The sequence below is a fragment of the Zootoca vivipara genome, chromosome 4, assembly GCF_963506605.1.
Source record: "Zootoca vivipara chromosome 4, rZooViv1.1, whole genome shotgun sequence".
NCBI classification, from domain to species: Eukaryota; Metazoa; Chordata; class Lepidosauria; order Squamata; family Lacertidae; genus Zootoca; species Zootoca vivipara.
In genome coordinates, this window is record NC_083279.1 from 23,603,960 (window position 1) to 23,631,086 (window position 27,127).

The 27,127-nt window shown below is 43.1% G+C and overlaps 2 protein-coding genes across 7 annotated transcripts in view; one reads left to right on the top strand and one right to left on the bottom strand.

Moving 5' to 3' along the window:
- The first annotated feature begins 458 nt into the window (after positions 1 to 458).
- On the top strand, positions 459 to 19,889 carry NAXD (NAD(P)HX dehydratase). Of its 5 annotated transcripts, none has more exons than XM_035114487.1 (11): positions 477 to 572; positions 1,054 to 1,252; positions 9,654 to 9,804; positions 11,987 to 12,032; positions 13,256 to 13,344; positions 14,648 to 14,756; positions 16,605 to 16,655; positions 16,736 to 16,840; positions 17,654 to 17,774; positions 19,071 to 19,191; positions 19,498 to 19,889. In XM_035114487.1, exons 3-11 carry the CDS (start codon positions 9,701 to 9,703, stop codon positions 19,646 to 19,648), a joined length of 897 nt encoding a protein of 298 aa, XP_034970378.1. In that variant the 5' UTR covers positions 477 to 572; positions 1,054 to 1,252; positions 9,654 to 9,700; the 3' UTR covers positions 19,649 to 19,889. The 5 variants fall into 5 exon arrangements, with proteins under 5 accessions (XP_034970375.1, XP_034970378.1, XP_034970374.1 ...); XM_035114481.2 differs by lacking the exons at positions 477 to 572; positions 1,054 to 1,252 and adding exons at positions 1,263 to 3,473; positions 5,450 to 5,824; XM_035114484.2 differs by lacking the exon at positions 1,054 to 1,252 and having other exon boundaries at positions 459 to 572.
- Positions 19,844 to 27,127, bottom strand: part of CARS2 (cysteinyl-tRNA synthetase 2, mitochondrial) — a 33,290-nt gene continuing 26,006 nt past the window's right edge. For both annotated transcript variants that reach the window (XM_035114489.2, XM_035114490.2), the window contains exon 15: positions 19,844 to 26,261. In XM_035114489.2, coding sequence (XP_034970380.2) covers positions 26,199 to 26,261 — 63 coding nt within the window. In that variant the 3' untranslated portion in view covers positions 19,844 to 26,198. The remainder of the gene's footprint in view (positions 26,262 to 27,127) is intronic.

Sequence of the window (27,127 nt, forward strand, 5' to 3'; positions counted from 1 at the left end):
GGCTATTTATTTGCTAACGTTGCAGGCACTTGATCTGCTCCTTCTCAAATTACTTCTAGGACTGTCATTAAAAACAAGTTCCTCTTGCTCCTGGGCTGAACTCCGCCTCGGAAGTTAAGATTACAATCCCAAACATAATTAATGGGGCATGAAATGCCATTGAAATAAATGGGAGAGAGCGACTCCAAGAAAACACCACCCCTCTACCGGCGTGTTTGCGACTCAGACAGTAAAATATTATTTGAGTCTTTTTGAGCGAGAGCAGCAGTAACGCGGCCGCTGTTACAAATGAGTCAATCTCCAGGTTTAAAAAAAAGCACGCTCTCTAGAGCAGCACTTGCCCCGCCTACTAACCTTTTGCGCGTTTGCGTGTCTACTGTCAATCAGCGAGCTGAGCCCGCTCAGATTGGCTTCCCACGAGGGGGCGTTCCCGAGGGCGTAGGAGGCGGGGCGAAAGTGGCCTAAGCGTCCCACTCGCTGCGGGTCGGACCCGGAAGCAGCTCGGATGCATCTTGTGTGCCGCTTGCGCGCGTGCTTGGCAGGAGCTGGTTCGAGCCCCGCTTGGCGGCTAGGTAAGCGGCGGGAGAGCAGAGTCCAAGCCGCTCGGGCGAGGCAGGGCCCCGCGTTGAGCTGGTGTAAATCCTTTCTCAGGGATGATTTGGGGAAGGGACACCTGTGTGATCGCAGTACTGATCTCAGCAGCAGCGGTGGTCTGGCTGCAGTATGGAAAAGGTACCCAAAATAGCCTTTCGTGGGTAGCGTGGCTCACCGCACCAGATGTGATTCTTTGCAGTTAGCCACAGGCCTGATATAAAGAAAGACTTTTTTGCTGGGTTTTTTTAAAAAAGCATTTTTAAATGGACTCTGTTAAGTTATTGTCTGCTTGCAGCTTGCCTCGCCTGCTTAAAAATATAATTGCCACAGCTGAGATAGTGGGAAGATAAACAGATGAGTTTGGATGCATGACATACCGGAATATATAAGCAAGATGTGGTTTAGGGCCTGAGTCTAAACGTATGTGTGTGCATATTATATTTTTAAACCCTATTGCAGTCATCTCTCTATAGTCACCGATAATTTAAAGAAACGCATCAGGTCAGAATGTAATGTCCGCAGACTGAAGCCCTGGACCACAGAATACAAAATCGACCAGTCTAGATTTTGTGAAGGGTGACTCGCCTCCGAACAGTTGACAAAAAGGGCTGATTATACGATGTGTGGACATCTCTTCACTTCTCTACACGATTTATTGGTAGGTAGCTTAATCCATCAGGAGGTGATGTGAAAGCAATCTGTCCGGTTACACCTGTGATGACCCATTTCACTGGTGCAAGTCATCACAACGCTGCAGACAGCAAATTACGAAGTACAGTAGTTCATAGTAGTTTGTATGGTGAGAAAATCCTCCAGGCGAGAGCTAAAATTGCTTATCTTTCTTGCTTTTTTAAATATGGCGGTTTAGCGTTTTCAACATAATAAAGAGGGCCATAATTTCTGTATTCTCGTCGTACATTCTTGGCGCTAACCCAGTATTTAAAAAGTTATATAGCGGCGGCGGCATTTCTTGCGACGTAACATCCAACGAAAACGCCCGTACAAAAAATATATGCGTGTCTTTGTTGTGGTTTCACCGTGGGGAGGAGGGAAAAAGTACGAGTAGCACCTCTTGTGCCAGCTGATTCTCACGTTCGCTTTAGGAAAGGTACTGGTGGGGAGCACGGGCGGATAAAACTGCCCGTTGCTTCTGATTCGTGGTAGTGTTCGTCGAAAACGACAGCAAGCTGTCAAGCAAAGCAAACGAAAGGCGCTTTTCTTTTCCACTGCTTGATTGGAGTCTATCCCTGTCTGCGCTTTTGGGGAACTGGGGGTGGGGAGGTGGGGAGGCCGTCTAGCAATGTTCGTGCTGGCGTGAGCGTGCTCCCTCCAACCCGTTTCCCATATCTCTTCGGACGCGTGGAGAGGTCCCTCCTTCGCATTCCTGCCTGAAACCCCTTCGTCTCCACCATGCGTTTTTTGTTTGAATGCACCATTGTTCATTGTTTTTTGGGAGAAAGGGGGGGGGTAAGGTACGCGACGCCTTTTCCTCGGGAGGAGACCGTTGCCTATTGTTCTCGCCTTCCTGCCCCGCTCTTCCCACCACCACTGAAGTTGTGCGACAGACACCCTCGCTGCTTTGTGTGTGACTGGCGACTGCCGTGTGTGTGTGTGGATGTGAGTGTGCGCGCACACGAAGGGGAGGGGGCAGCTGGAGCGCAATGCGCGCTGCTGACGCCGGGCCGGCTTGGGCCCGCCGGGGAGCGAGCGGAGAGGGGAAAGAGGCCGCGCCGGTGCTGCTCAGCCTCGGCGCCCGCCTTCTTCTCGGCAGCCGCCGCTTCTTCTCCGAGCCCCGTGGTCTCCGGCCTCCGCAAGGCGATGGGCCTCGAAGCGCAGCCCCCTCCGCCGCCGCCACCACCACCGAGCTCCCGCCGCCTGAGGCGAGGGAGCGACAGCCGCAGACGAGGCTGAGGAAGGCCAGGCCCGTCAGGCCGGCGGAGGCGGCCCCGTTCGTTGCGTGTGGAAAGTTTCGGTTGGTGGGCTAGAAGCGGAGAGCGGGGCGCGTGAGGCGCGGCCGGCGAGAGAAGGGATGGGATCTCGGCCGCCGCAACTGCCGCCTTGCCGGGGACGCTGAGGGGGGGAGCTGCGGGAGGAGGGGCTGCGGCGAGGCGGGCGGGCGGCTGGCCCCCGCCTGCCTGCCATTGATCGCCCCTTCCCGTCCGAGCGCGGCCATCGCGGCCGCCCGGGTGGGCGGGCCGCCTCCGCCAGGATGATCACAAATACGCGCGGCTTCCTGTGGTCGGACCTGGAGACTCGGGCTCTGCTGGAGATCTGGGGGGAAGCGGACGTGCAGAGCGCCCTGGACGGCAACTTTCGCAACAGCCATGTGTACCGGGACGTGGCTTGCCGCCTGGCCGAGCTGGGCTTCGAGCGCACCCCGGAGCAGTGCCGCATCCGCATCAAGGGCCTCAAGCGCCAGTACTACCAGGCCCGGGAGGGGCTCAAGAAGAACGGGCACGCCAGGAAGATCTGCAAGTACTACGACGAGATGGACCGCATCCTCAGCGGGAGGGCCGGGGCGGCAGGCCTCGACGACAGGCCTCTCAGCCCCGCGGCCGGGGGGGACCCCGGGTGCCGGCGGAGGCAGCAGCACCATCTGCAGCAGCAGCACCCCGGCGCCCTGGCCGCCTCCGCCATCCTCGCCGCCGCCGCCTCCGCCGCGCCCCCTTCCGCCAGGCCCGGCGGGGCTTTGCTTCGCGAGGTGGATGCGGAGGAGGAAGACGAGGACGAGCTGGACGAGGAAGGCGGCGAGCTGCTGGAGTCCCCCCCGAGGGACAACTTCCACGACCACGAGGAGTCCGGGGAGTGCTCCTCCTACGCCGAGCACGCCATCAAAGTGGAGTGCCCGCCCTTCGCCATCCCGCTACCGCCGGCAGAAGGTGAGTGGAGAGAAAGGAAAGAAAGTCGAGGGCGGCACAGCAAAAGTGCCTGTCTCTCTGTTCCCCCTTATGGCACCTGCCACAAAGAAACAGCCCCGTTATCCCGACCTGCTTTTCTGAACAATGTTGCTTTGGGAGAGGGGTGTTATCCATAGGACAATCGCATCCCCTCACAGGCGCACAACACACACGCCCTCTTTTTATTGCCCTGTTCCTCCCCAGTCTGTGCAGATTTATCTCTCCAAAGGAGTTGGGGGAAAGCTGGTGTTCTCATTATGACTTCACCCTGAGAGGAAGAGCAGCGCTGTATATTTAATTTACCCTGCTCTTGTCTAAAACGGAGGGCGATGCCCCGCTCCCCACTTTCAATCACACACCCAAACAACTCTGGAGATTTCTCCGCCTAACCTTTCCATTTGACGGGTGAAAGTAGGCTTTGTTTCACCCTGGTCAAAGATCCAGTTTGGCAAAAGAAGAAAAGAGCCCAGGCATTTGTGTTTATACACACAGGGGGGGGGGACTGGGAGACTTAACCCAGTGGCAAAAAACAAAACAGAAAACCCATAGCTGTGGCACTGCCCGTTGCCTAAATGGTCCTTCCTTTGGTATTGTCAGGTGACTTCTGTTTTAAAATGAATTCCTGATACTCCGTATTAGGAGTGCGCCATAAAATATAACCAGGGAGCTTCTTTGTCTTGGATATACCACCTACATAAAAGGCATATCCAATAGACAAAAATACAGTGGCAGATCAAGGCTTCCTTTTTGTGTATAGCGATGGTCCAAAGTTCTGAAGGCACTACACCATCCCACATTCCACTGTTGTGAGGGTGGGCACCTTCTGGGGCCCCAAACCCAGTAAAGTGTCTGCCATCTCAACAGCGCTGCAATTATCACCTTTGCATCCTCTTTTTTTTAGTTTAAAAGCACCAACTTGGGCCAAACACACCAGTCCTTAGCTATCATTGTCCATCCCCTCTTCCCTTCTGCGATTGTGGAGAATCTATGGTCATTTACATATGGTCATATCTCTTATTTAAACACAAATGGCGAGCTCATACACCTAATCAAATGCAAGAATACTGCATGCAGTGTAAATCAGGTGTACAGTGCCCCAAACTTGAAATTCTTTTGCATGATGATGCTTATAAAGCAGGAGGATTGTTAGGCTGGCAAGCCTAAAGGCCACCATGCATCTTTGTTTGACAATATATTCTATAGTATTCTCTTGTAAATATACAACTTTTCATCTGGGTTAAAAACAAAAGCCCTCCACATTCATATTTATTGTTCACATACACAGATTGGACTAAATTTAAATTTCCACAAACAAATTGAAGCGATACCATATAGAGAGAGAGGTCTGTACTTCCTTCACATGTAGGTGTGTGTATTATTTTTAGAAAACAATTCTAAGGCAGAAAAACTGGAATCTGTGCCTTTGTCTTTTTTCACTGTTGAGTTTTATTTGAATTGGGCAAGGCTAATACACATGCATAAATCTGCATATCCATACAAATCTGGCATCAAGTTGGTGTCCTTAAGCTAATAGAGTCCCACTTGAAACAAACCTTTTACACATAAATAACATCAAAGGAGAGAGGTTTACAATTGTGACCTTTTGTAATGCAGATCTGGAAGCAGGGCATTAAGGCTGCAGTCCTGTGCACACTTAATCTGGAAGTAAATTCCATAGAATATAATGGGTCTTCCAAGTAAACATGCATAGCATAGGCTTGTACTGTAAAAAGTTGAAATGAGCAATTATCTCCAATACACAAATACTTGTTTTAAAATTTTGGTTGTTCAAGTTCCATACGAACATAAATAAATGTTATAGAAACATATAAATTATGTCAATATGAAAACTACCTGATTACTGGAAATATTTGTGTAACTTAAAGTGATGGTCTTCACAATTTAATTTTCTCTTAAGTTTGGTCAAAATATGACTAACTTGTCTACTTTTGTTTTAGGTTTTAAACAAATTAATGCTCACACCAATGCACCACCCTTATTATCTCAGGCTAAAAGATCAAAAAAACGCCATGCAAACTTAACACTGGACAAAATGATGGAGAAGTTTCTGCAACAAAGTATGGATACCGAAGAGAAATTTTACAAATATGAAGAGCAGAGGCTTAAAATCGAAGACAAACGGCGTGAAGCTGAACACGCCAGAGAGCTCCAGATGTTGCAGATGTTGGGACAGATGTTAGCAGGGATTTCTTCCACAGTTTCACAAAGGTCCCAGTATATACCTAGCAATCCTTCACAGAGATCAAATCACCAATCATACGGAGATAATTTTAACTTTAATTCTATGTCCACGTCACTTTCGCCACCCATAGGTACTACATTCTATTGTATAAATGATGTTTGGACCCAGTAGCTAAGATTTTTGTGTACATTTTCTAAAGTCAGTGAAATGGTCCCCGGGGGGTGGGGTGGTGGTTCATGGGTATATGTGAAAAATGAATCAAAACACTGGGCTTGGTTGATAAAAGTCTACATAGATAATGGTGTTCATTTAATGTTGTGCTCTTTTGCAGAGTTGTTAATGGAACAGATCATGATCATTGATGTAGTTTACATAGCTCTTTTTAAAAATGTAGAGCAACCAGTTGTGAATTTAGTGGATTAAAAAGGGAATTTTGTTCATCTTTGAAATAAAATTCATATTGTTTGATCTTTAGTGTTTCATAGAAATTCTGGAAGTAATAGTTTTTGCACTTGAAACAGCATCGGTAATTGCCAGGGATGGTCTAAAAGCATATAAGTACTTATAGTAGATACTTTTAGAAGGTGGCTGGTTTTAGAGCAGTTTTTATATTTTTTGTATCCAAGTCTACTTCCATCTTACTAGGGAATAGAATTAGTTTTGTATATTCTACTTCTGGGCTGGCAATCAGCGTAAAATCGCATCCTGGTCAGCAAAATATTTTCATTAGTAATAACTTCACCACAACTGAAAGATGGTCCTAAGGCTGTCTTCTGCAATAGATTTTCCTACCTCATTTCTATAGTATTAGGGTAGCCTTAGTTTTAATTTGCAAGGCAAGTGAGTTCAAATGTCAGTATAGCTGTTGCCTTAAAAATGCAACATGGGCACGTTTGACTTTGAAAGAGGAAACGTCCAAAAAATGAGGAGATTGGCTTTCAACTTTTTACCCAAGTCAGAAGGGTCACTCCAAAATGCTTTACAAGCACATTATCAGAAGCTCAACTGGAGTGCATACCACAGATCAGGAACCAGATAGGCCCTTGGTTTAAATATGTTTAATACTCCCATCCAACTTCACATTGAAAGATGAGTAATAGTGCATGCTATATTTTCTTGTCATCTTGGTATTCACAAGGAACACAGTTTGAAAACTGGTTGCAGTGAGTCTTCTAATGCTACCTACTTGCAGATTGTTTTGGTGTTCTTCAGGACTAGAGGTAGCCAAGATGCAGGAGAACTATGTATTTGTTAGGTACCAACTTGTGTTTAAATGTAGGTTCTATTCACAAAATCATGTTGTTGTATTCTGGGACCTCAATCGCTAGTGGCTTAGGACCCCTTTGATGCATGGAGACTTACTTCCAAGTAGGCATGCGTAGGATCGTGTAGGTAATTTGGAGGAGATCTTTGCCTCTACAATACTACTTCTGAATAAAATTATACTCCAATGTTTAACCCCCTTCATGAGCATAACAGGGTGTTAATAGGTAACTGATCTATTTTAAGTGATAGTGTTCGCTCACCCTTAATCATATTCTGGGTAAACTGGAGTTTCCTTTCAGGCTTTCAATAGTTGACATTAATCTGCTTTCACTATCACTTTATATAACCTATTTTGTGAATTCTGGACGTTTTATCCAATTGTCTAAGAATATGCCATTTAAAAAACACAAGGAAAACTGCTAGAAAAGTTATAAATCTTTAGAAAAGTGTGTGTGTGAGTGTGTGTGTGTGTGTGTGTGTGAGAGAGAGAGAGAGAAAGAGAGAGAGAGAGAGAGAGGAGAGAGAGAGAGAGAGGACACAGTACATAAATTGTACTGCGAAGGCAGTAGCAGCAATGCAGCTGTTCCATTTCTTTCTCTGTGCTCATATTCCTTCGGTGGCTCTCACCCTTCTGTCTACAAGTATGGATTTTTTAAATTTTGTCATGATTTGTACTTTGGTCTGAATATCGTAGGATACACTATTGCTGTTTTAAGTGAGCAAGCTTTTCGTTCTTGTGATAGTGCAGAAATGTATAAATATATGTGGGGAGTTTCTGCCATTGATAGAAGTCCCAAAGGAAAGGAGGAGGGGTTTTAGCATTCAGCATGGTTCTCTATTCTCTGCAACTGTTTACCGTGACTACAGACTTCCTTGTTTGGATTTACGACCAAAATAAAACAGTTACACCTAGAATGATCCATGCTGGGGTCTCTAATGCAGTTCGAGATATGTTACAGATGTGTCAACATGTTGTGTAAATAACATCAGTGGAAGCGGAGCGCATTAATTAAAGAACTGTTTCCATTGTAAAGGATGAGATCAGAATATTGACCTGAAAGGACTTAATGTTTACTGGAAAAAAGTAAGTTTGATTGTGGAAGGGGTTATATTGAGAATGAAGAGATTTTGCAACCACTGGGAGTTTTCTTGTTTGATGCTGACTTTTTCAGATAGGTTTTTCGCCCTGTGGATACTTGGATACTTTGAGCTCTTTGTTAGATTTCTCTGACTGTGATAACTAAGCATAATTTGAACTGGCAGTTTAAAAAGTAGGCATCACTTCAGCAGAAACACTAATGAAGAGCAGGTTACAGGTAGGTAGCCGTGTTGGTCTGGATCGAAGTAAAATAAAAAAATTCCTTCAGTAGCACCTTAAAGACCAACTAAGTTTTTATTTTGGTATGAGCTTTCGTGTGCATGCACACTTCTTCAGATACAGTGAAATGGAAGTTTCCAGGCACTTATGTAGAGAAGGGGTGGGGAGGGGTGGGGATGGGGAGGGGGGATCACTCAGAAGGGTGGTGGAAATGGGTGATTGACTGACTGATAGCTGTTGATGACCGCAAACGACTGCAAATGGTTTTGCATGAAAAAGCAAGGGTTGAGATGGCTGAAGATCGCTTATCATGTATAATGAGATAAAAATCCGATATCTCTGTTCAAATGAAGAGCAGCAGTCTGATTGGTAGTTACTAATTATGTGATGCGATTGTCAATTGGAAGCGTAATTGTCAAAGTACGGTAGGGTTTTTTTAAGCTGCAGAAACATGGAAGGATATTTTGTTGCTTATTTTGAATTAATTTTGGGTCTTTTCAGACCAGCATTTTATTTAACTCGTAATCATTGACTCGGTATCTATTAATTATGTGCTTTTTGTTACAAAAAATGTGAGTGTTAACTAAGACCATTTTAGTCTTTTTTCTAATTTGCAATTTGAGATATAAGTGGCTTAGGCCCAAGTTCATAATTCTTGCCAGCACAAGTTTTTCTTGCTCAGTGCTGTTCTTCCAGGTGTAGGAGTTAATTACATCCTTATATGAAAGTTGGCTTGCAACAAATAAAACTGGATGATTGGGAAATCTTGGAGATCATCACATGAACGTCAGTAGGGTTGGAGCTCAGGCACCACCACCTTCCTCTCACTTGTATTCCTACCCCTCATGCACACACACATTGTCCCTTTGACATTGCCAGTTGGCCACACAAGAGAGATAAGCATCTGTATGATGGTTTGATACCATGGTTACTTTGGGTGTGCAGTGCGACACAGATGCAAAAACCCAAGTTGGCGCTAATACTGTTCTTATAGTTTTCTGATCAGATATCTTCACCAGGCATGCTGGTTTGCCCCTGCCATGCAACATTACGCAAACAATGTAGCCAGTTGTATCAATTGAGCCTTTGTGTGCACAGCTCTACCTATAAAGTAGACCTGGAACCCAGATTTCACAGAGGTGTAGATTGTGATTTTGTTCATCATGTGAAGGCTAGCGGGGAGGGCTCTTTGGTGTGTTCCTTCTCCCTTGTTGAGGAACATGGAAGTGTTATTATTTGAATAGGTCTGGTTAATTGAAGATGCAAACAAGAATATTTAATACTCTAATTTCTTGGAAATAGTCATGTTATCAGTGAATGCTGTGAAAAGTTTGGATTTAAAGTAATTATTTAAATGTCTTTATTTCTTTTTCAGTTATAGAAAGATCTTTCTCAGTGCACAAAACACATTCTGTAAAGGAAATGGAGAATATATTTCAACTGGTGCGGAATGTTATTCCTCCTCTAACTGCCAAAAAGCATAAAGGCCAAGATGGACGAATAGGAATTATTGGAGGATGCCAAGAGTAAGTTAAAAGAAAATGCATAACATCCTTGCAAGCAAGTTTTCAAGTATTACTTGATTGCAACACATTTTACTAGCCCTCCTTGAGCATGCCTTTTTTAAAAAGTTCCATTTGGCATTTTACCAACTTGCAAAAAATATATTTTAATCATTTTCTTACTTTTATTAGGCATGGTTTCCTGCCTGGTTGTCTAGAGCATTTCTCACATTCCCACATTCTTTCTTGCACATTTAAATCGAACACCCAAAGATGTCTTAATAGTCATTTTAATCCTTTCTTTTTTTAACTTTGAGGCCAAATGTGTACATATGTCATGTGACCATAGCTCCTAGGGAAAGAAGAAAGGTGTACCATTTGACCTTGAGAGTTTAGCTCTTAACTGCATCTTCAGCCATAATTGACATTCCTTTTGAGATCCCATCATTGTGCAGATGTTTGGCTTTAACGATAAGTGTTATTTGGGCTGACTGTTAAGGAAATGAATTCGTTTGTGTGTGCGCATGTGTGGTACAATTCCGTGAGCGTAGAAAAGGGGCAGAATGTGCTGTTAGGTATAGAATTCAACTTTCCAGGAATCTCGGCTTCCACTAAGTTAAGTTGCTTTCCCTTAGGCCGTATTTTTCGCTCCATAGGGCGCACCTCATTTTTAGTGGAGGAAAACCAGGAAAAAATTTTTCCTGGTTTTCCTCCTCTAAAAGGCTGGGGGGGGGGGTGGAGGGGGAGTGAAGGAGGCAGCGGCGGTGGAGGGACCAGTCTGGCTTCCCCTGCCTCCCCCGCCCCCTTTTCACACCAGCTTTCTCGCTAAACGGCGGGGGGGGGGGCGGGCAGAAGAGATGCTGCTGGTTGCTCCCCACCAACCCTGTTCGGGAAAGCAGGCTTGTTTTTGCAAACAGGGTTGGCACGGAAGAACAAGCAGCATCCCTCCGCTGTCCCCCGCTTCTTGTTGAATGCGGCGGAGGCGCGGGATAGCGGAAGAGATGCTTCATGGAGCGGGGAAGGAGGGGTGGGCGGCTGCCACCCACCCCTCCTTCCCTGCTCCCTGTCAAACATCTCCTTCCCCCTGGGCTGCTCTTCCTCTCTCCCCCCCCCCACCGCCGCCGAAGCCGCCGCCAGCACACTCCGCTTTTGCGAGCAGAGCGTGCGGGTGGTGGTGGAGCCTTCACTCCATAACACGCACAGACCTTTTGCCTTCCTTTTGGGGAGGGAAAAGTGCGTCCTTTGGAACGATAAATATGGTTAGTAAAAAACAAACTTTTTTCTGATGCTGAATTTGGATGCAAAATAAACAAAATCCTGCATCTCCTTGATTTAAGGGTAGGGAAGTTATAACCTCAGGCTCTTCCTCACGGCCTCTGGGTCTTCATTCCCCCTTGAAAAATAAATTCCTAATATTCTGCTAGAGTGTAATACACTAGAATGTATGGTGGTAGCATTTTCCCATAACTTCAGTGCCAAAGATGCTTCCCAGTCCCAATACAGCCCAGCATAGCACAAGGATTTGAAATCTGGAGACCTGTTTGTGTATTTTCATAGACTCACAGAATTGTAGAGTTGGAAGGAACCCCGAGAGTCATCTAGTCCAACCCCCTGCAATGCAGGACCCAGCATGAAAATGACAAATGTTTCATAATGCTAAGAAGAAACTATTACTTTAACATTAGATTTTATATTTAAGAATGCCTAATCTAAAAGTGCTTCTGCTTGCTAACAAACAAACAACAACAAAAGTACACGTCTGTCTTAATTTGAGCATCTGATATTCAGTTCCCAGAGTAGTTTCCTCCTGGTTATGTTCAGGTTCCACAGAAGCAGTTGTACAATCACGTTTGTCTCAACTGCAATGAGAGTCTGGTTATTTGTGAAAAGGCTGACTTAGAGTTGTTATCATAGAATAAAGTCTGTTCATCACAGCTATGAAGTATGAGCCTTGGAAGAGACCTGTTACTTTGCAGGTACTACATTAACTGAACATAAACGCCCTTAACTGTTAGTAGGCAAGAGTCTCTCTGCTGGTGCTCGGTTGTGATAGTGTCATAACTCATATTTAAGACTTCAAAATATATGCATAATTAGGTGGGGAGAAATATGATAATTTTTAGTTAGCTGTCTTTATCCCAATTCAGCAACCAAACTTGTTAGCAAAATAAAGATGCCTCCTAAAAAAATTTTTTTTTTTTGCCAGGTATACAGGGGCACCATATTTTGCTGCAATTTCAGCTCTCAAAGTGGTATGTGCTCTCTTATCTTTTCATTAAAATGTTCGGTAAGGAACATCGCATGGCTAGTTCAGGGTTGATGGGAGTTGTAGTCCAGCAACACCTGGAGGTCCACATGTTCCTCACCCCTATTTCAAAGGCACTGGTAATTATCCAACAGTTAAAAAAAGGCAAAGGACCCTTGACAGTTAAGTCCAGTCGCAGATGACTCTGGGGTTGCGGCGCTCATCTCGCTTTACAGGCTGAGGGAGCCGGCGTTTGTCCACAGACAGTTTTTCTAGGTCATGTGGCCAGCATGACTAAGCCGCTTCTGGCGCAGTGGAACACTGAAACCAGAGCAGCACACGGAAACACCGTTTACCTTCCCGCCGGAGCAGTACCTATTTATCTACTTGCACTTTGGGCGTGCTTTCGAACTGCTAGGTTGGCAGGAGCTGGGACCGAGCAACGGGAGCTCACCCTGTCACGGGGATTCGAACCACCGACCTGATTGGCAAGCCCAAGAGGCTCAGTGGTTTAAACCACAGTGCCACCTATGTCCCATTATTCAACAGTTAAGGGTACTTAAACCCAGTGAAAACAGCCTATCGTGTGTGCTGTTGAATCATAGCTTTCTGAGGGTTGTATCTCTGAACTTCAAGTGTACTTAAAATGCTTTGGAATCGGACCAACTTGAGTATGTGGATAGTAACTGATTGTGCCCTTAGAAGGCTGCTTTAATAAATACTATTTGTCATCTTAATAATAAAGTGTAGCTAGCCATCGTACACAGCATAGAATTTTGTCTGTAATGTATTTCGCTACTGTGATCTCAACAACGGAATCCCAGTGGGGAGGAAGCTACCCATGCACATATCAACAAAATGTTCTACTGTTCAAGGTATTGCTAAAGCCAAGTTATCAGTGTTTGAGAAAAGAGATATGAAAGCGCTTTTCATCTAGATAAGGAATGTTGGAAACAGGCTTTTATATGTAGCGAGAGTACTTACATTGGATCCTAAACAAATTTGTTCCATTGATGTCCATGAGACATGCTCAAGTATATATATTTAGGACTAGTATGAGAAATGGACCTAAAAATCACTTTGTTCTGTAAGTCACTAAGTAAGAATGTCACGGGGCAGACTAAAGCTAGGAAGCATGGAACTGGCTTGTTTGGGTTTTAATGACTAGCCATTGCATGATGATGTTGTATTAGTATCAATGGATAACTAACTATGTGTTAACTTTCGTAGGGTGCAGACATATCCCATGTATTTTGTACCAAAGACGCAGCAACTGTAATAAAGTCTTACAGCCCAGAGCTGATAGTTCATCCTGTTCTGTAAGTATCCTTTCCGTTTTTGTCTCTTGCACTTCCTCCTATATTTTTCTCACTTGACTTAATGGATCATGTAGTAGTTGTATTAGGGTAGCAGCTCAGAGCTAGGTTCCCAGGATCAGGTGAAGGGCACCCATCCTTTTGTGAACCTACTGGCTTTGAACCTGGGCCTTTGTATCCTATACTCAATCATTTCATGCTGTGATGGATGCTCACATCCTGTCCAGAGGACGTTGTCTCTGGATCTGTCTTAATGGCTGGAATTTCAAATATGTTTTTTTTTTAAAAAAATGGTATATGGGGCAATCCCGCATGTCTGCCACACTTGCCATGCTTTGACTCACAGTAGCCAGCTTCTGTTCTGCTGTAACTAAAACCAATCCAGATGCCAATACTTCTCTAAACTTCAAGACAACATTTTAATGATGTTTTAATTGTATTCGCCAAACTTGCAAATACATAGTGTCAACTTCTGCCTTCCAAAAGTGGTGGTGCTGAATGTCCCAACTGCAGCATTAACTTTGCTATCTACCCAAGCAGCTTCCAAACCATTTGTTTAGTCTCTTAACTACAGTTCTTTTTTAAGTGACACATTAAAGCCTCAATAAAGCACCAGTAGAGATGCAGAAGGGACTCTTCCACAGCAGCCAGTTGAATGATGTCATATGCTAAAACAAGCCTATGTGTGTAGATAGGTATTACACCCCACTGTAAATCTTAAAAGTTTGGTTGCTACAACTGCTGTTTGAAAGAGATGGTCAGGAATTTGAGATGGGGGGGGGGCAGAATAAAATCAAGACATTGCCAGAAAATAAAATATGAAACAAGTCACATGGCATATAGGGATTGGAAGTTGAGGGGACAGGAAGTGTATGCTACCCATGGGAATTCCTCCTTTCTTCTTCTAAAACCAAAAAGGAAACATGGCAGCCAGCCATGTGGGAATTTCATCTCCCTTTCCTGCTTTCATTTGTCAGCTTTCCAGGCAGATGGAAGGTTCCCCGTGTTCCCCACATACATTTACATAATGCCATCTCCTGTAGAAAAGGAAAAATTGTAATTTCTGTAAATCCCCGAGGGACTTTTGCCGAAATGATACATTATCTATATAAATGTATGGTATGGCCTGCTTTTATTCAGGAGGAAAATGGTTTAGCAATTACTTTGAGAAATTGGTTGTGGTTGTTTACAGAAGGCAGCTTGGGGAGCTGGCACCCAGTACCCTTAAGCTGAAAAATGCACTTCCTTGCAAACGCAAGAAATCAGATTTTGGGAAACATGCCAATCTGTGCTCTACTCTGTCTAGTGACAGCCCTGATGCTGTTCATGAAGTGGAAAAGTGGCTCCCACGTCTACACTCGGTTGTTATCGGACCTGGATTGGGTAGAGATGATGTACTGCTTGAGAATGCCAAGGTAAATTGGACAGACAGTACCTTGCATAGTAATGATTCTTTAATGTACCCTTTTTCATGAAACTAAATTTCTGTTTTGAATTCATCGCTGTTGTTGATATTCTTGATGTTGGAAATTGAGGGCAATTATAAAATGGCAGGATTAGCAGCTAAAGTTGATGAAAGTTGCCTTTATGTGAAACTCTTACAGATAACTTAACAATCACCAAGATCCGCAATGCTCCTGTGATTTTTTGTGTGTGGGAGAGCTCCACCTCCCTTTGGAATAGACATAGAGGCACAGTTGAGCCACTCTAACAAAACAAAATATCAGTAAATGTGGTTTCAGGATGGATCATAATATCCAAGCCATCCTTTGCTTGCTGGTGTTTGATAGAGCTCAGCAACAAGGGCACTGGTTTTATTGCTTACCTAGTCCTGGCAGTGATAAAAGTGACCAATGGAAATAGGTCACAGTATTTCCCCCCACTTACACTAAAAGGTGAGCAAGTGAAGAAGCATTTATTGTTATCTAGAGAACTGTCTTGATTGTACTTTTGAGTAGGACCAATCTGCATTATAAAAAACTGAGAAATTGAAATGAAAGTGCAGAAGTCCCATAATAATGACATCATATGATTAGCACCACTTTATAGCCTCCTTCTTCTGGGTAAACTATCAATATCTTCTGGCCATCTCACTTTAAAAAAAAGGAACAATTACATGTTTGTAAACCTTCCCAAATCCCTTAATGTATATATACTATACACAGACGAACCACATGGCCCAGTGATCACCTCTGTTGTTCTTCTGATGCCCTGATCCCAAACTGCGGTTTCTATGAAATCTGGTTCCAGATTAGGGTGCACAGGTGACATAAATCATGACATAACAGATTGTGCCTTACGTTATTGTGCCGGGTAGAAAAGTATGGTTGTGGGAGGTTAGGGCTTGAAATGCTGTGTAGCAGTAGAGACTGACCTCTCAGGTCAGTGGTCAGAAAACAAATATTCTATAACGGCAGTGCTTCATTACTGCAGGGGTGGCAAGGCTGTGCATCCAGTCAGGCCCACCAAGCCACTTAGCACGTGCTGCTAGCGCCTGGCATATTGGGTGGTGCCTTTTCCTTTTGCAGAGTCACTTCTCTAGTACACCACCATTGCTAAGAGGTATTAGCACTCAGGAAACAGGAAGGGGTGCTACTTCCCGTGCCTCTTAACAGTAGTGGTGCACCAGAACGAGAGGCACCTTTCCCAGGTAAGTGCTGTTCTTCCCATTGTTGTACGATGAGGAGAGGTTCCTTCTATCAGCCCAGCAATGCTATGGGGGATAGTCATTGTCTCCATTCTTCAGTGATCTCTGAAGAACAGAGAGAATGCTATTCCTCCCACTCTTATCTGTTCTTCGGAATGATCTCTGAAAAGCAAGGAGAGATCTCCCCATCTCATTGCATTTCTCAGAGGAGAGGTTGCTTTCCTCCCAGCTCAGCACTGTGATAAAGAGAAAAACCCTCCCTGCCGCCTGAACGCTTATGCATGTGCAAGCTTTGGCCACATCCTCTGCTGGCCTGCAGCCCTCCGAGGTCTGGCTAACAGCAAATGTGGCCTATAGGTTGGAAAAGGTTGACCACCCCTCCCTGCATTGGTGGTTTTAAAGATCCAGCAGTATGTGTTTTGTGTTTCAGCCACAATTAGAGTAACCCGGAAGAGAAACAATTTTGTAAGCATGGGGTTGTATTCCACTAAGAACTATTTGGAGTAGACAGCTGTTTTTCGAGTTTTTACTTTGAAACTGCAAGAGTTAATTGAACAATGGGAAGAGGTTTCATTTTCAGTTCTTAAAAGTCTGCTCTTTTTTTAAAAAAACACAGGGTATCATAGAAAAATCGAAGATCAAAGGAATTCCTATCATAATTGATGCTGTAAGTATTATGTTTTCATTAGCTTATTTGCATGATGTTGTTCTTGCCAGTAAATGTTTCTCTCTTGCTACCCGATGCAGGATGGTTTATGGCTAATTGCCCAGCAGCCATCTCTCATTCAGGGTTACCCTCGAGCGATTCTTACTCCAAATGCCATGGAGTTCAGCAGACTGTATGAAGCTATGGTGAGTTCATACTATGTTTTCAGTGATACTTAAGGAAAGCAAATTAAATCCAAGACCAAATTACATTTATAGCTCAATCCTATGAACAGCACTGGGTTCGGTGGGGCCTACTCCCTAATTATGATGTTCAGGGTTGCAGCCTTAACACTAATATCTATGTTTAAGTAAAAACTGCATGAGACAGCATCCGCCTGTAATAACTGTTTAGTGCGGAGGTGGAGGACCTTTTTTCTGGCAAGGGTCTTATTCCTTTAAGGGTAATCTGTGAGAGGTCACTTGCTGGGGGTCTCTGGGGCCGCTTGATAATGTTGGCCAATTACTGACCAAAAGTGGATTTTCTATTACCTCTTTTCCACTCCCTTTCTCCCCACCCCACCCCTGCATATGCTGCTGCTACAGTATTAGAAACAAATTGCAAAACACCAATGATAAAAAACATAATAAAAAAGCATACTGACAGACACAGCCTATAGTAGTAAAATAACCGTAATAAATGACAATCCTCTCTCACACACTTTCACAGGCCATAGATTATTTAATAGCCAAAGGCCTGTGTAAAGTGGAATGTTTTTGCCTGGCGTCTAAAGACATGTAATGATGGTGCCAGGTGAGCCTTTCTGGAAAGAGCATTCCACAATCAGGGAGCCACCACAGATGACCAGAAATGAGGCCACAGGTTGCCCATTCCTTAATTAATGGCTGGGTATTTTTTCTGATAAAATGTGTGCATAAAATGATGGTAACATGCATTATTTTACATCACTGAAAGACATATTTTGATTCTGTATGATTCCCCACCGCCCTCTGTCTTAGCTTAGGGACCCTGTCGATAGCAATGATCATCATGGATGTCTGCTAAGGCTCAGCCAAGCCTTGGGGAATTTGACAATTGTTCAGAAAGGAGAACGTGATCTTATTTCAGATGGAGAAAAAGGTAAGTGAAGAATAAACACAGCAAACAGAATGAAAAATACAGTTGCTTGGTCCTATTATAGATAGATAATCCTGAAAAACAAAAACTAATGCTGACAAGCATCTATTCAATATTGAATAGATGCTTGTCAGCATTAGGAGGATAATGTTTTATTAGATGGATAAAAATTGTTGACTAATGAATTTATAGTAAAAGTGTCAGTATTAAATATGAATATTATACTCAATGGCAGCAAACATTATGATTTAAGATGTTAATGTTAGTTACTGGGGCTGTAGGGCACATCAAATGTGTGATAAAATTACATGCTAATAAGAATGTTCATCTCGCCACAAAGGGGATTATTTTGTGTATTTATTTATTTTTCCTAAGTAATTAGTCCTGCAGAATTATACAGAAATTAGTGAGTAATTACAGAAGATAATTACATAACATGCAGCAGCAAACACACAGGGTGCTTTCATATGCAGCTGATGTAAGCTGTTGCCTACAAATCCTTATGGCAGAACAAATCAGTGGTTCCCTCTGCATGTCCTTTTAAAAAGAGAGTTTGTGTTGTTCCTCACTTACGCTAACAAAGCATGAGGCTAGAGCCCCTCTGCACAAAGTTCCTCATAGTCAGTTGCAAAAAAAGAGGCCAAGAACTGGCAAACTTCAGGAGTTGGGCTTTGACAACTAAATAAAGTCGTACCTTGGAAGTTGAACAGAATCTGTTCTGGAAGTCCGTTCGACTTCCAAAATGTTAGGAAACCAAAGTGTGGTTTCCGATTGGAATCAGAAGCTGCGGTTTCAATCATTTGGGAGCCAAGGCGTTTGAGATCCATGGTACAACTGTATACACTGTGCATTGTGCCTGTAAGTTGCTTTGAGTCATTTCCATAAGTTAAGCGACTAATAAATGCAAATAATAATAATGATAATAATAATAATAATAATAATCTAGAATATTCATATGTGTGCACAAATAACGGGCCCTTCAGGGATATGGCAGAAATTCTGTTCTAGCCCTTGCAGCTAATAGATGGCACTGCAGTCATGTAACAGATAAACCTTGCCACTTCTTAATTCTGGGGGGAGCCCTAGGAAGCCTGCCCACTTGGTACTGCTCATTACATCTCCAGCCTCTCTCCTTTAAAATACAGTTGGAAAACTTTGATGAATTAGCGAGCAAATCCTATAAAGGAAGCTGGCGTAAAGCAAGTTGGTGTTAAAATTTACGCCAGATTCAAACTCTGTTCAGGAGTGGGGCTGCCTCTGGCTGGGCCAGCCTAAGCCTGGTATTTTCCCCTTTTGTAGTGCTTGTATGCAGTCATGAAGGAAGCAGCAGAAGGTGTGGTGGACAAGGTGATCTCCTCTCAGGTTCTCTTGGAGTCCTAGCACACTGGGCCTTTCTTGCTGGACCAGAAAAAACAAATGGGTAAGGTGCTGGTCATACTTGAGCATTTTCAGCAGCCTAGTTCTTCACTGGAGTTACACTGGGAGCAGGAGGGAAACTACTGGGGAGGAAGGGGTAGATAAACAATAAAACGTACATTCGGGCAGCAGAAAAATTAATATGAGATTCTTGTCTGTTAGGTAAGGCAGTATACTTAAATGCAAATCTCTCCCAATAAATTGAAATATCTTTCCACGCTGAATACCTAGAGTGGGTTAAGATTTCTGAAGCTTCTTGAAAAATTCAGTCACATTCCAGTTTTAATGAAGATTATTGTTTCCTTTTTAGTCAAAACCCCTTCCTAGTGGCTGCATTTGGAGCATGTTCACTTACGAGGCAGTGCAACAACCAAGCCTTTCAAAAGTGTGGACGGTCTATGACAGCCTCTGACATGGTTTTAGAAATTGGAGCAGCCTTTAATAAACTCTTTGAAACCTAAGACCAAAGCAGCAGAGGAAGGAGAAATACACAACATGGACAGCAACGGAAATTACAGTAGGATATCCATGCGTAATGCACCCTTTTTCAAGTGCTGTTAGCGGTCTTGGTATACTAGGTAGCTTTTATTTTTTAAAATAGAAAAAATGTAGATATTTTTAAAAGAGTTTGGAATACAATTTTTTTGGCTGAATAAGCTGTAGTTGCAGATGTTATAATATAATAAAACTAAACTGAAAGTATTTCCTCTGTTCTATCTCACAGTTATTGAGCAATAACTAAGAGTGTGCTAGTAGCAAAAGATGCACTTAAGAGACAAATAAAAATAAGGACATGGTCCAACCAAAGTTAAGCTAAGGCCTATTTAGTCCTAATTAATTCAGTGGGACTTCGTCCCTAGGAAGTGCATTTGAGATTGCAGCTCAAGTCTCCATTTCAGTGGAAGAAGTAGACATTTCTGTCTCCCACTGAAATAAATAGGATTTGAAAACTCTTAACTTTGGCTGGATTGTGTCGTAATATTCTTCCACCAGCTTAACTTAGTTCCTTGGTTTGCACCAACTTCATCACTGTTTTGGCCTGAGAACTACTGCAGGGTTTCAATTCTGCACAAGTCTGTGCTGATTTTGAGACATGCCATCTTCAAGGAGGCACTGCATGAAATTTCCCTCGAGTCCTAGGTACAGAGACACTGTTTTTCGTTCCTTGCTTTTTCGATGAGGGAGGGGTGGGTATCACTGGTCTATTTAAAAAAAAACCACTACAAAGAAGCTGTAGAACATGGCATGCGAAAAATAGAATTTATTTAGCTGAATGTATTGAAGTTTCATCTACTGAGCTGGGCTAGTTTAGATCATAAAATATTTGCAGAGAAACCAGATTAAACTTGTGATGGAACGGTTTTTTGGGGGGGGGGATCAAAAAGATGAAGGCTTTAGGGAAACAACTAATCAAAGAGCAGCTCCTGTCATAAGACCTGGTTTTCAGTAGAAAGCGCCCTTCATGCTTTTGTTTTAACTTTCAAAAGCTACAGTGGGACACTAATGTGTGGACACACTTAAAAGAATCACCGGCATGTAGTAATTGAAGAGTGAAAGGGGAAGGGCTGCCCTTTTAAAACTGCACAGCATTAAAGAACTGGCAGTGCCCAGCAGACTACAGGGTAGAGAATAGGTTGTTCACAGTAGCGAGTTGTCCCTACCATAATGTTGAGCTTCTTTGTAATAGAGGGGGGTATTCCAGAGGATGTATGTCAGCTGCTCTATGCGTATCCTGCTTAGTTATGCTGCTTTACTAGATGCAAACTCACTTTTTGGTAGGATCTATGCACGTAGCATTTCCACTCTAGAAATCCCACCCCATAATGGTTTTAAGGAGGAAAGATTATGGCAGAATACCTTTGTTTTTACTTGAAGCGCTTGCCGCCTGATGGCATTGTATATTTACTTGGAAGTAAGCCCCACCAAATTCATTGGGACTTACTCTGAAGTTAGTATATGGAAACCTGCAGCCAGAGTTTATCTAGCTGTTAAACGAACATTCCCATTTGTGTAGGGACAGACTGCTGTTAGGGTTTGCTACAGTATATAGTAGTCGGTCGTTGCTTAGCATACACGGTCTACCTGCAACCAGGATATTGCTCTGTATAAATGCAACGTGCTTTTAACTACAGTAACATTTGGATGCACTGTGACTACTACCTCAGAAAAATACATGTTTCCTTTTTTTGTTTGTTTTTTAAATATATTCCATTATTTAGTTCTAGCAAAGTTCAGAGCACCAATTCAAACTTTTAAAAGACTTTGTTCAGTCCCTACTGCTTCAGAACACAAGTTGGGGATAGCTTCTCATGTTTTCTAAACCAGGAAAAGTGTATGCGCTTTCCCTTTGCTTCCAATTATGTAGACCATGGCTAGTATGATGTACTTTTTCTTTCTATTGAAATTGGCTCTAAGAAAAGGTTTAAGCAAAATGTATTATCAAGGCATGATTCACTTGTACTGGGCTGAATCCTACATTATATAACCTGGCACTTGGAAGATCCCAATATGGCTCTAGCACCCTGTTCTCCTTGCCTTCAATGCAATGATGCAGGTTTCACAATGCCTGTTTGCAATGCTGCTGGGTTAAAGACAAGGCAGACTGAGACAGACTATAAAGGAGGCAGGCAGCATTTTGTTCCAAGATTTTGGGGCCCTGGGCGGTTGCCTTGTTTGCCCAACCCTAAGGTCACCACTCCTGGACTTTCTAGCATTAGTCATTTCCGCTTCACTGTGCCTTGGCTCATCCCCCACCCTCTCAAAAGCAAGGTAGCAAACAAGGGTCAATGAATGATTAATTAAAAACCTGGATAGTAACTGGCAGACCCAGAGTAGTTTGCTTTCATTGGGTGAAGGCAAAATGCCTGTGCTTGAGAATGTAAATAATGGTTGAATTGGTTCATCACTGGAGTTACCTAGAAAAGCCTCCTTTGGCTTCATGCATCTGCTAGAGGTATTGATTCAACTGCAAGGCAAGCCTGCTTATATTCGGATTTAATATTACCCTGAGTCTTGGGGAACAGTAAAATTTCTGAATTAAAAACATTACTTCACATAGGCTCGTTTGTGTTAAATTATCCATCCTGATTTTCTTGTGCTTGCAAGATGGGGACAGGAGAGGTGAAACTGGACTGTACTTGCAAATGTCCCTGTCCTACAGGGCAGGTGTGGGGAATCTGCGGTGCTCTTGAAGTTGCTGAACTTCAATTCCCATCATCCTTGGCCATGCTTGCTGGGCCTGATGGAAGCTGTAGTTCAGCCACAGTGGGAAGGCCACAGGTTTCACCCCTCTGCTATAGGCAGTGGGTAGGAGCCAGCATGACCAAAGCTCTGAACCCTTTTGGGATCTTCCACATGTGCGCCCTGCACTCATGGGGCAATTGACTCGTATGCCCAATGGTTTAAATCACAGCATTGTCTTGGTGCAGTGAGGGAGACAGATTGGTGCTGTCAACTGAACTAACCTATATCCATTCTCCAGAACACACTATTAAATAGTTACCGTCATTTAGAATTGAGGTACAAATGCTGAACAAAATAGGCAGCAGAATTTTCAAAGCTATTATTTGTAGGGAAGCCAAATAGGAACTAGGATTTTCAAACTGATCGGAACAGTCACTATCGAGTTGAATTGCTTGTTGTTTTTTTATATTGTATTACAGAAGTTGCAAATAATGTTGTCCACTAGTGTATAAAGATTTTACAACTGAAGCAATCTGAAGATGTAGCAGTTGATTTCTTGATGAAATAAAAATGACGGCTTAAAACAACTGCTATGTGTATTTATTCAGTGGCTTTTTATAACTGAGCTGCAATGTGCTGACAAGCTGACTTCTCCATTTTGTTCAATTTGTATTCCTAACCTGGCAGATATAAAGCAACGAGTGCCAATCTTTCCACTGACAAAGGGAACATGAGGGTTCTTGTTCAGTAATCTGGAATAATATTTTGTTGAACAGCTTATTATACTCTGCGTAGCAGCACTGTCAGGTTGAAGGATGTAGATTTATTTCCATCTCTCCAGGAGAACAAAAATGAAGGCAACCACCTGCAGATCCTTCTAAGTTGTAAGAGGACATTTCTCCAGTCAATGCCTTAAGTGTTCATGAAAGGTAGGGGGTGATGAGTGCAAGTCCCTGTCTCCCTTACTGTGTTACACATTCTTAGCTGTAGGCCCTATTTTCAGTTCAATGTTTTTTCTCTCTGACGCTGTTTAAATGAAATACGAATACCAGTAGTTAGCACACCTAACATTTTTTGTGGCAGGAATCCACCAATGCACATACCATGAATATTATAACTTCCCAGCTCTGATAACAATCCCTTCCATCCACGGATGAACATAAGGCAAGCCTGCAACTATTGTTTTCCAGGGTCTTCTCTAACCTGATATCCTCCTGATGTTTTGGACTACAGTTATTTCCACTGGCCACAGCCAAAGGTTGGGGAGGACAAAGCATCTAGAGGGCACCATTGTTGAAAGGGTGGTTTAGATCATTAGCACAAATCCTCAAAATTGTGCAGATGCAGGACCCTGAGCAAGTCACTCTCAAGGAATGTTTGGGAAGGGGAGCTTATCTTTGTTAGTCAGAACCAACACATTCCAAGCTAAAGCAGATGAGGTTTCATTTTTCTAGTCACAACTTCAGGTTCCTAATCTGCAAAGTGAGTGTGTTTGATCAGCCACAACAAACGGACTGGCTTGCAGGTAAAGAATAAAGCAGCACAGGGATGTCTTAAACTCCCAGCTCTAAACTGGCAGCCTAAATCTTAGATCAAGTATTTTGAAATGGCATTTAGCTTGGTATCAGAAAAGCAAAGTTTGCATTTCAGCTGCCACAAGAGCCTTTGATAATAGTGCATTTTGAAATGCAAACTGCATTTCAGCTGCAGTTCGCTTAAGTCCCGCAGAGTTCAATAGAGTCTACTCCCAGGTCTGTGTGCCCAGGACTGCAATCTTAATAAGGTGACACTGAAGAAACATTACTATCATACTGCAGTTCTTTCAAACTCTCTGGACACAGTTTCATTTACATTTTAACTAGTAGACTCTACAGGATGCTTGCTTCTTGGGGGCGAAAAATGTGTTAGGTCTTTTTCTCCACTTTCTTATTAACATTTTTGCATTACTAGCTAAAATCCATACATCTTATATCATAAAAATATTTAATAGCCAAGCTTTGAATAATGCTTGCGCAGTGAGGGACAGAGAGAATTGCCTTAGATTATAACAGAGGGGACAATCAAGGCATGAAATAAACCAGATCCCAGTAGTTATTAATACATCATTTACATACAGGTATCGGTTTTGAAAATGCCTTTCATATTGTTGGGGTTCATAACAGGCTAGTATAAAATGGCTGGTTTCCAAATTCCAAGGCCCTGCCTGGAGTTTATGTTTGGAAGAAAAGTAGGAGACTTGTATAGTTTGTAAGTTACCTCAAGTAGAGAAGCAAGTTCATTTTCTTTTATGTTCCAGCGCTGCTTTGCATTAACCCCCAGGTCCTGTTTCCCTTCTAATGTCCAAGTGTTCTTGTGCACCGATATTGAGAAAATCTTGATACACTCTTGCACGAAACCTGAAATTAGAAACTGCCTTCTAAAGATGGCACCAGTCCCTGCCATCTCTTTAAAGATTTACAGGTCAGCCAGCATAGTCCCTACAGCATAGTCACTGAAATGCATGGAGGCCATGCCTCATCTCAGTAGAGGGTATGCAAAAAGCTTGTTTCTGAATCCACATCTCCGCTACCTTAAATGCCCTGGTCTTCGTCAATCCCTTCTCCTCTGAACAGCTGGTGCAGCAAATAAAAGGCCATGCTGAATGTTTAGGAGAAACCCAGCAGAAAAGAGATATTTTACTGCAAGATATTCTGGATTAGTATTTTATATATTATTTACCAACAAAGACTGATGTGTGTTTCTGGCCTGAAGTCTGTATCTGTAAATTTCAAGTCTGTATCTGTAAATCTTCATTCGAACAAAGTCCAGCTCCAAAAATAAAAATAAAAAAATCTCTGAAATGGCATTTTGTTAACCAACATTGCTAAAAAGAAGCCTTCTACTTCTGAACAATGCTTTGATGCAGTGAAAAATATCTGCCACTCATGTTTCAAGTTAAGGCTGGTTAGCAGGAGGCTGAAGATCAATGCTAACTCTACTGCGCTATATAAGCCAATGCTTTGACTTGGCATAAGGAACCCTTCCATGTTTCTGACCTTCTAGGTACTTCTGGGGGTTTGAATTCTGCAGAGATTGCTCTCTGCCTGATCCGTAATTCATAAATACTGTAGGCTTGTTTGGTGCCAGCTACTTTGAAACAAGTCTGAATCTGGTCTGGAACACTTTTCCACCAATGTGGAAGAAAGTGGATATATAGAAAAATTGTAGCATGGATTAGCATTTAACTGCAACATCAAACTGAAGTTCTTACAATAGAAAAGGGTTTATGTACGATTCAGCATCTTGCTAACAAAACACCCTCCCTCCAAACCCTGGAGTTTTTGATCTAAATCCTAGTGCCTTTTTAAGCTTTAAGTTATTCTCGAAGGCTGTGTTGTTTTTGAGGCAGAGGCCTTCTATCTCCCCGTGCCGAAGGATACCAACTACTTATTAGTAAAAGCACATTTAAGTCAACTCGCCTCTTGTGCCACTACAGGAGACAATGGTATTTTCACTTAATTCTATTTTCTAGATAGCGCAGTTGAAGCAGTGTTTAAACTCTTGAGGTGCTGGAGTAGAGTCATAGGATTCCGTAAGTGAGAATACAGGCGAGCTGCTGTGATAAATGACAGATTTGCAATTGTTCCTCCCCACCACACCCCAAAAAGAAAACACAAATCTTTTCAGGAAACAGACGAAGCGTCTTGCTTTTAAATTTGAAGTAGATAGTTTTAAGAATTATTTCTGCCACCTAGTAATTCAAGGAGGAGGATTCTCTCAGCCAGGGTAATTTAAAATCCATTATATCACCACAGTATCAAGTCATTCAGTCTGTACTTCTTATTTTTATCAGCTCTTTTCCCATTCTTTACTGGGCTCTCCAAGTTCCCATGTAGAAGTGGTACTTCTATCCTGCATAAATACAAAAAAGAGTGTGTGTTAAGTGCTCACATTTCCTTTAACACAAACTACTTCTAGAACTCAAATATGAATTGGAAAAGCCTCTACTTAGTCCTTTTCATGCTGCAAAGTAATGCTATATTGTTCAGTAGGCCTGACTTCCAAAGAAGGCCCCACAGGACTTCAAATGTGGGCATACTGGCTTGCCCTAGACCAGAGCATTCAAAACTGTGTCACAACACATTCGTGTGTTGGTTGCAGTGTACAGGTGTGTCGCACAAATGCTCCCCACGCTCCTCCCAGGACTGGAAGGGGGTTAGTTTAACCTCCAGTTTGCTAGTAGAACTGAATTACTGTGTTGTAAAATGATGTGTGTCTAAAAAGCGTGTCACCAACATGAAAGGTTTTGAAAGCTCTCTGCCCTAGACCAATGGCAGAGAACCTGTGGGGCTTCCAGATGTTCTAGCTCCAACCACCGTGGCAAATGGGTCAGGGTGATGGGAGTTGCAGTCCAGCAAACATCTGCAGAGCCACAGGTTCCCGCACCCTACCCTAGACTCATCGCCATCTTTTCACAGGCTCACTTCATCTGCGATATTGGAATAGCAGTCAGAATTCATGTTTCTAAGATGCTTCCCTGATGACGGCTGCAATCCTATGTACACTTTCCTGGGAGTAAGTCCCAGTGAACACCATGGGACTTACTCATGAGTAATAAATAATACATAGGATTGTGCCATAAATCAGCAGAATGTTGAATTGCTGGTAGCAGTAGTACCCCGCCCATCTGACTGGGTTGCCCCAGCCACTCTGGGCAGCTTCCAACCTAAATAAAAATGTAAAAGGTAAAGGTAAAGGGACCCCTGACCATTAGGTCC

Excerpts from the sequence above, each read along its gene's own strand:
- NAXD (XM_035114481.2), top strand. The coding sequence starts at position 2,804 with ATGATCACAAATACGCGCGGCTTCCTGTGGTCGGACCTGGAGACTCGG. Across the intron at positions 13,345-14,647 it reads CTGATAGTTCATCCTGTTCT|TGACAGCCCTGATGCTGTTC; the intron begins GTAAGTATCCTT and ends TACTCTGTCTAG. Across the intron at positions 14,757-16,604 it reads TACTGCTTGAGAATGCCAAG|GGTATCATAGAAAAATCGAA; the intron begins GTAAATTGGACA and ends AAAAAAACACAG.